General features: G+C 53.2%; 1 protein-coding gene across 1 annotated transcript; it reads right to left on the minus strand.

Annotated features, from left to right (window-relative positions):
- Positions 1 to 2,976: 2,976 nt before the first annotated feature.
- On the minus strand, positions 2,977 to 7,400 carry LOC144491314 (rootletin-like; the record flags this gene model as incomplete). The annotated part of the gene is made up of 2 exons (XM_078208982.1): positions 7,249 to 7,400; positions 2,977 to 3,142 (listed from the first exon to the last, which is right to left on the minus strand). Coding segments are annotated over exons 1-2 (318 nt in total), but the record flags the coding sequence as incomplete, so codon positions are not given.
- Between the last annotated feature and the right edge of the window lie 100 nt (positions 7,401 to 7,500).

Raw genomic sequence — 7,500 nt, forward strand, 5'->3', positions numbered from 1 at the left:
TCGGGTCACTGTCTGTGCGGAGTTTGCACATTCTCCCCGTGTCTGCGTGGGTTTCCTCCGGGTGCTCCGGTTTCCTCCCACAGTCTGAAAGACCGTGCTGGTTAGGGTGCATTGGGCCGTGCTAAATTCTCCCTCAGTGTAACCCGAACAGGAGTGTGGGCGACTAGGGGGATTCTCGCAGTAACTTCATTGCAGTGTCAATGTCAGCCGTCTTGTGACACTAATAAATAAACTTTAAAAGCAAAACACTGCGGGTGCTGGAATCGGAAACAGAAAATGCTGGAAAATCTCCCTAGATCTGTAACATCCTTGGAGGGAGAGTGGAGCCAATGTCTGGGACACTCAGGGTCTGTTTCTCTCCTCCACAGATCTTGTCAGACCTGCTGTCCCACAGGGCTGTGTTCTCAGCCCCCCGACTGTACTCCTTATACACCTCTGACTGTGCGGCCAATTCCCCTCCAATTCCATTTTCAAGTTTGCTGACGACACCACCGTAGTGGGTCGGATCTCAAACAGTGACGAGACAGAGTACAGGAATGAGAGAGAGAATCTGGTGAACTGGTGCGGCAACAATAATCTCTCCCTCAATGTCAACGCAACGAAGGAGATTGTCACCGACTTCAGGAAGCGTAAAGGAGGAACATCCCCCTGTCTACATCAACGGGGATGAAGTAGAAAGGGTCGAGAGCTTCAGGTTTTTAGGTGTCCAGATCACCAACAACCTGTCCTGGTCCCCCCCACGCCGACACTATAGTTAAGAAAGTCCCACCAACGCCTCTACTTTCTCCACTCACCTGAAGAAGGAGAGTTTGTGATACCAAATAAACCTGTTGGACTTTAACCCGGTGTTGTGAGACTTCTAACTCTACTTTCTCAGGAGGCGAAGGAAATTTGGCATGTCCGCTACGACTCTCACCAACTTTTACAGATGCAACCATAGAAAGCATTCTTTCTGGGTTGTATCACAGCTTGGTCTGGGGGCTCCTGCTCTGCCCAAGACCGCAAGGAACTACAAAAGGTCGTGTGAATGTAGCCCAGTCCCATCACGCAAACCAGCCTCCCATCCATTGACTCTGTCTACACTTCCCGCTGCCTCGGGGGAAAAGCAGCCGGCATAATCAAGGACCCCCCCCCCCCACGCACCCCAGACATTCTCTCTTCCACCTTCTTCCGTCGAGAAAAGGACACAAAAGTCTGAGATCACGTACCGACCGACTCAAGAACAGCTTCTTCCCTGCTGCTGTCAGACTTTTGAATGGACCGACCTCGCATTAAGTTGATCTTTCTCTACACCCCTAGCTGTGACTGTAACACTACATTCTGCACCCTCTCCTTTCCTTCTCTATGAACGGTATGCTTTGTCTGTATAGTGCGCAAGAAACAATACTTTTCACTGTATCCCAGTACATAACAAAACAACAAAAGAACAATACAGCACAGGAACAGTCCCTTCGGCCCTCCAAGCCCGCGCCGCTCCCTGGTCCAAACTAGACCATTCTTTTGTATCCCTCCATTCCCACTCCGTTCATGTGGCGATCTAGATAAGTCTTAAACGTTCCCAGTGTGTCCGCCTCCACCACCTTGCCCGGCAGCGCATTCCAGGCCCCCACCACCCTCTGTGTAAAATATGTCCTTCTGATATCCGTGTTAAACCTCCCCCCTCACCTTGAACCTATGACCCCTCGTGAACGTCACCACCGACCCGGGGAAAAAGCTTCCCACCGTTCACCCTATCTATGCCTTTCATAATTTTATACACCTCTATCAGGTCACCCCTCATCCTCCGTCTTTCCGGGAGAACAACCCCAGTTTCCCCAATCTCTCCTCATAACCAAGCCCCTCCATACCAGGCAACATCCTGGTAAACCTCCTCTGCACTCTCTCCAAAGCCTCCACGTCCTTCTGGTAGTGCGGCGACCAGAACTGGGCGCAGTATGCCAAATTCCCGCTGCCTCGGGGGAAAAGCAGCCATCGTAATTAAGGACCCCCCCCCCACGCACCCCGGACATTCTCTCTTCCACCTTCTTCCGTCGAGAAAAGGACACAAAAGTCTGAGGTCACGTACCGACCGACTCAAGAACAGCTTCTTCCCTGCTGCTGCTGTCAGACTTTTGAATGGACCTACCTCGCATTAAGCTGATCTTTCTCTGCACCCCGAGCTGTGACTGTGACACTACATTCTGCACCCTCTCCTTTCCTTCTCTATGAACGGCATGCTTTGTCTGTATAGCACGGAAGAAACAATACTTTTCACTGTATCCCAGTACATGTGACTAATAATAAATCAAATCAAATATTAAGTTGATCTTTCTCTGCGCCCTAGCTGTGACTTTAACACTACATTCTGCACCCTCTCCTTTCCTTCTCTATGAACGGTATGCTTTGTCTGTATAGCACGGAAGAAACAATACTTTTCACTGTATCCCAGTGACAATAATAAATCAAATCAAATATTAAGTGATCTTTCTCTGCGCCCCTAGCTATGACTTTAACACTACATTCTGCACCCTCTCCTTTCCTTCTCTATGAACGGTATGCTTTGTCTGTATAGCACGGAAGAAACAATACTTTTCACTGTATCCCAGTGACAATAATAAATCAAATCAAATATTAAGTGATCTTTCTCTGCGCCCTAGCTGTGACTTTAACACTACATTCTGCACCCTCTCCTTTCCTTCTCTATGAACGGTATGCTTTGTCTGTATAGTGCGCAAGAAACAATACTTTTCACTGTATCCCAGTACATAACAAAACAACAAAGCGCAATACAGCACAGGAACAGGCACTTCGGCCCTCCAAGCCCGTGCCGCTCCCTGGTCCAAACTAGACCATTCTTTTGTATCCCTCCATTCCCACTCCGTTCATGTGGCGATCTAGATAAGTCTTAAACGTTCCCAGTGTGTGTAGAGACATTATCCATTCCCATTCTTTACCCTCCGACCTCTGCCCTCCGACCTCCCCCCGGGCCCTCCTCACCTCCTCTTCCCGTCTCCAGTCGGCCTGCTTGGCGTCCAGCTCCTCCCGGGCCAGCGTCCAATCTTCGGTCAGCTTCCGCAGGTCCTCGCCCAGTGCGCGGTTGGCCATGTTTGCCTCGTTCAACTGCTCCCTCAGCAGGGTGTTGACCTCGGCGAGGCTGGAACATCTGCGAAAGATTCGAATTCGGTGACGTTTGGGGGAAGGGAAAGGGGGCGTCAAATCCCGCTGCCGGGAAAGTCGATAGGTCGCCGCAGGTCAAAGAGAGTGGGCAAAGGGGAGATTTGAAACTGCCGCCTCTCAGGGGGGAGAGGGGGAGCACCTCTCCACCTCTCTTCAGACAACGCGCCATCCAACCAGCGGAAGGTACCACCTCAACAAGAACATGGGGGAGGGGGCGGACGTTTAGCGGCATCTCTGTCCAAGGATCTCGGGCCTGTTACATAGCAACAGGAGGAGGCCATTCAGCCTCTCTCTCTCTCGAGCCTGTTACTCAAGAACAGGAGGAGGCCCATTCAGCCCCTCTCTCTCGATCCTGTTACACAGGAACAGGAGGAGGCCCATTCAGCCCCTCTCTCTCGATCCTGTTACACAGGAACAGGAGGAGGCCCATTCAGCCCCTCTCTCTCTCCAGCCTGTTACACAGGAACAGGAGGAGGCCATTCAGCCCCTCTCTCTCTCGAGCCTGTTACACAGGAACAGGAGGAGGCAATTCAGCCCCTCTCTCTCTCCAGCCTGTTACACAGGAACAGGAGGAGGCCCATTCAGCCCCTCTCTCTCTCAAGCCTGTTACTCAAGAACAGGAGGAGGCCCATTCAGCCCCTCTCTCTCGATCCTGTTACACAGGAACAGGAGGAGGCCCATTCAGCCCCTCTCTCTCTCCAGCCTGTTACACAGGAACAGGAGGAGGCCCATTCAGCCCCTCTCTCTCTCCAGCCTGTTACACAGGAACAGGAGGAGGCCCATTCAGCCCCTCTCTCTCTCGAGCCTGTTACTCAAGAACAGGAGGAGGCCCATTCAGCCCCTCTCTCTCTCGAGCCTGTTACACAGGAACAGGAGGAGGCCCATTCAGCCCCTCTCTCTCTCAAGCCTGTTACTCAAGAACAGGAGGAGGCCCATTCAGCCCCTCTCTCTCGATCCTGTTACACAGGAACAGGAGGAGGCAATTCAGCCCCTCTCTCTCTCCAGCCTGTTACACAGGAACAGGAGGAGGCCCATTCAGCCCCTCTCTCTCTCGAGCCTGTTACACAGGAACAGGAGGAGGCCCATTCAGCCCCTCTCTCTCTCAAGCCTGTTACTCAAGAACAGGAGGAGGCCCATTCAGCCCCTCTCTCTCGATCCTGTTACACAGGAACAGGAGGAGGCCCATTCAGCCCCTCTCTCTCTCGAGCCTGTTACACAGGAACAGGAGGAGGCCCATTCTGCCCCTCTCTCTCGATCCTGTTACACAGGAACAGGAGGAGGCCCATTCAGCCCCTCTCTCTCTCGAGCCTGTTACACAGGAACAGGAGGAGGCCCATTCTGCCCCTCTCTCTCTCGATCCTGTTACACAGGAACAGGAGGAGGCCCATTCAGCCCCTCTCTCTCTCGAGCCTGTTACTCAAGAACAGGAGGAGGCCATTCAGCCCCTCTCTCTCTTGAGCCTGTTACACAGGAACAGGAGGAGGCCCATTCAGCCCCTCTCTCTCTTGAGCCTGTTACACAGGAACAGGAGGAGGCCCATTCAGCCCCTCTCTCTCTCGGGCCTGTTACACAGGAACAGGAGGAGGCCATTCAGCCTCTCTCTCTCGGGCCTGTTACACAGGAACAGGAGGAGGCCCATTCAGCCCCTCTCTCTCGGGCCTGTTACACAGGAACAGGAGGAGGCCCATTCAGCCCCTCTCTCTCCAGCCTGTTACACAGGAACAGGAGGAGGCAATTCAGCCCCTCTCTCTCGATCCTGTTACACAGGAACAGGAGGAGGCCCATTCAGCCCCTCTCTCTCTCGAGCCTGTTACACAGGAACAGGAGGAGGCCCATTCTGCCCCTCTCTCTCTCGATCCTGTTACACAGGAACAGGAGGAGGCCCATTCAGCCCCTCTCTCTCTCGAGCCTGTTACTCAAGAACAGGAGGAGGCCATTCAGCCCCTCTCTCTCTCTCGATCCTGTTACACAGGAACAGGAGGAGGCCCATTCAGCCCCTCTCTCTCTTGAGCCTGTTACACAGGAACAGGAGGAGGCCATTCAGCCCCTCTCTCTCTCTCTCGAGCCTGTTACACAGGAACAGGAAGAGGCCATTCAGCCCCTCTCTCTCGAGCCTGTTACCCAGGAACAGGAGGAGACTACTAAGCCCCTCTCTCTCTCTCTCGAGCCTGTTACACAGGAACAGGAGGAGGCCATTCAGCCTCTCTCTCTCGGGCCTGTTACCCAGGAACAGGAGGAGGCCATTCAGCCCCTCTCTCTCGGGCCTGTTACCCAGGAACAGGAGGAGACTACTAAGCCTCTCTCTCTCTCTCTCGAGCCTGTTACACAGGAACAGGAGGAGGCCCATTCAGCCCCTCTCTCTCCAGCCTGTTACACAGGAACAGGAGGAGGTCCATTCAGCCCCTCTCTCTCGAGCCTGTTACACAGGAACAGGATTCACCGAGTCCCAACAGTGAATGCCGTTCTCCGAGTCTCTCCCTTCCCACCCCGCACCGCCCCCCCCGGGAACCCGGACAGACATGCCGGTTAAATTCCGGCCAGAGAAATCAACTCCAGGATGTTCCGAGTGACGCAAAACCTGGTTGTATATTACGGGACAGCACCCCCCCAAAAAAGCAACAAGGGGCAGAAGGGCCACTTTCTGGACTGTACAAAGAACATAAGAAACAGGAGCAGGAGTAGGCCATCTAGCCCCTCGAGCCTGCCCCGCCATTCAATAAGATCATGGCTGATCTGACGTGGATCAGTACCACTTACCCGCCTGATCCCCATAACCCTTAATTCCCTTACCGATCAGGAATCCATCCATCCGCGCTTTAAACATATTCAGCGAGGTAGCCTCCACCACCTCAGTGGGCAGAGAATTCCAGAGATTCACCACCCTCTGGGAGAAGAAGTTCCTCCTCAACTCTGTCTTAAACCGACCCCCCTTTATTTTGAGGCTGTGTCCTCTAGTTTTAACTTCCTTACTAAGTGGAAAGAATCTCTCCACCTCTGTGGAAGCGCTGGAAGGAGTGCAGAGGAGATTTACCAGGATGCTGCCTGGTTTGGAGGGTAGGTCATATGAGGAAAGGTTGAGGGAGCTAGGGGCTGTTCTCTCTGGAGCGGAGGAGGCTGAGGGGAGACTTAATAGAGGTGTATAAAATGATGAAGGGGATAGATAGAGTGAACGTTCAAAGACTATTTCCTCGGGTGGATGGAGCTATTACAAGGGGGCATAACTATAGGGTTCGTGGTGGGAGATACAGGACGGATATCAGAGGTAGGTTCTTTACGCAGAGAGTGGTTGGGGTGTGGAATGGACTGCCTGCAGTGATAGTGGAGTCAGACACTTTAGAAACATTTAAGCGGTTATTGGATAGGCACATGGAGCACACCAGGATGATAGGGAGTGGGATAGCTTGATCTTGGTTTCAGATAAAGCTCGGCACAACATCGTGGGCCGAAGGGCCTGTTCTGTGCTGTACTGTTCTATGTTCTATGTTCAACTCTGTCCTAAACTGACCCCCCCTTTATTTTGAGGCTGTGCCCTCTAGTTCTAGTTTCCTTTCTAAGTGGAAAGAATCTCTCCATCTCTACCCTATCCAGCCCCTTCATTATCTTATAGGTCTCTATAAGATCCCCCCCCTCAGCCTTCTAAATTCCAACGAGTACAAACCCAATCTGCTCAGTCTCTCCTCATAATCAACACCCCCTCATCTCCGGTATCGACCTGGTGAACCTTCTCTGCACTCCCTCCAAGGCCAATATATCCTTCCGCAAATAAGGGGACCAAAACTGCACACAGTATTCCAGCTGCGGCCTCACCAATGCCCTGTACAGATGCAACAAGACATCTCTGCTTTTATATTCTATCCCCCTCGCGATATAGGCCAACATCCCATTCGCCTTCTTGATCACCCGTTGTACCTGCAGACTGGGTTTTTGCGTCTCATGCACAAGGACCCCCCCAAAAGGCCACGATCCTCTGACAGACACCACGGAGAGAGGGGGCGCTCCAGGTAGCCCTTGATCCCCCCACCCCATCTCCCCGAAGCCCCTCCCCCACCTGGGGGGGGGGGGGGGAAGGAGGGGCGTGGGCGCTATACGAACCTCTGTTGCTCTTCCTCGAGTCGTATCAGAGTGTTCTCGAGGCTACGCACTTGTTCCTCCTCATATTCCCGGAAACGCACGCTCTCCGAGAGCTGGTCGCAGTCCCCGGAAGGGGGGGTGGGGTGCGGGAGAGAGACAGAGACAGCAGTCATGGCATAGAAAGATCCCAGGCGGCCCCCCCTCCTTCCCTTCCCGACCGCTTCCCCACCGCCCCCAGCCCGCATTGGAAACGTTCCACTCAATTCAAATACA

This window comes from Mustelus asterias, unplaced genomic scaffold, assembly GCF_964213995.1.
Source record: "Mustelus asterias unplaced genomic scaffold, sMusAst1.hap1.1 HAP1_SCAFFOLD_5002, whole genome shotgun sequence".
NCBI classification, from domain to species: domain Eukaryota; kingdom Metazoa; phylum Chordata; class Chondrichthyes; order Carcharhiniformes; family Triakidae; genus Mustelus; species Mustelus asterias.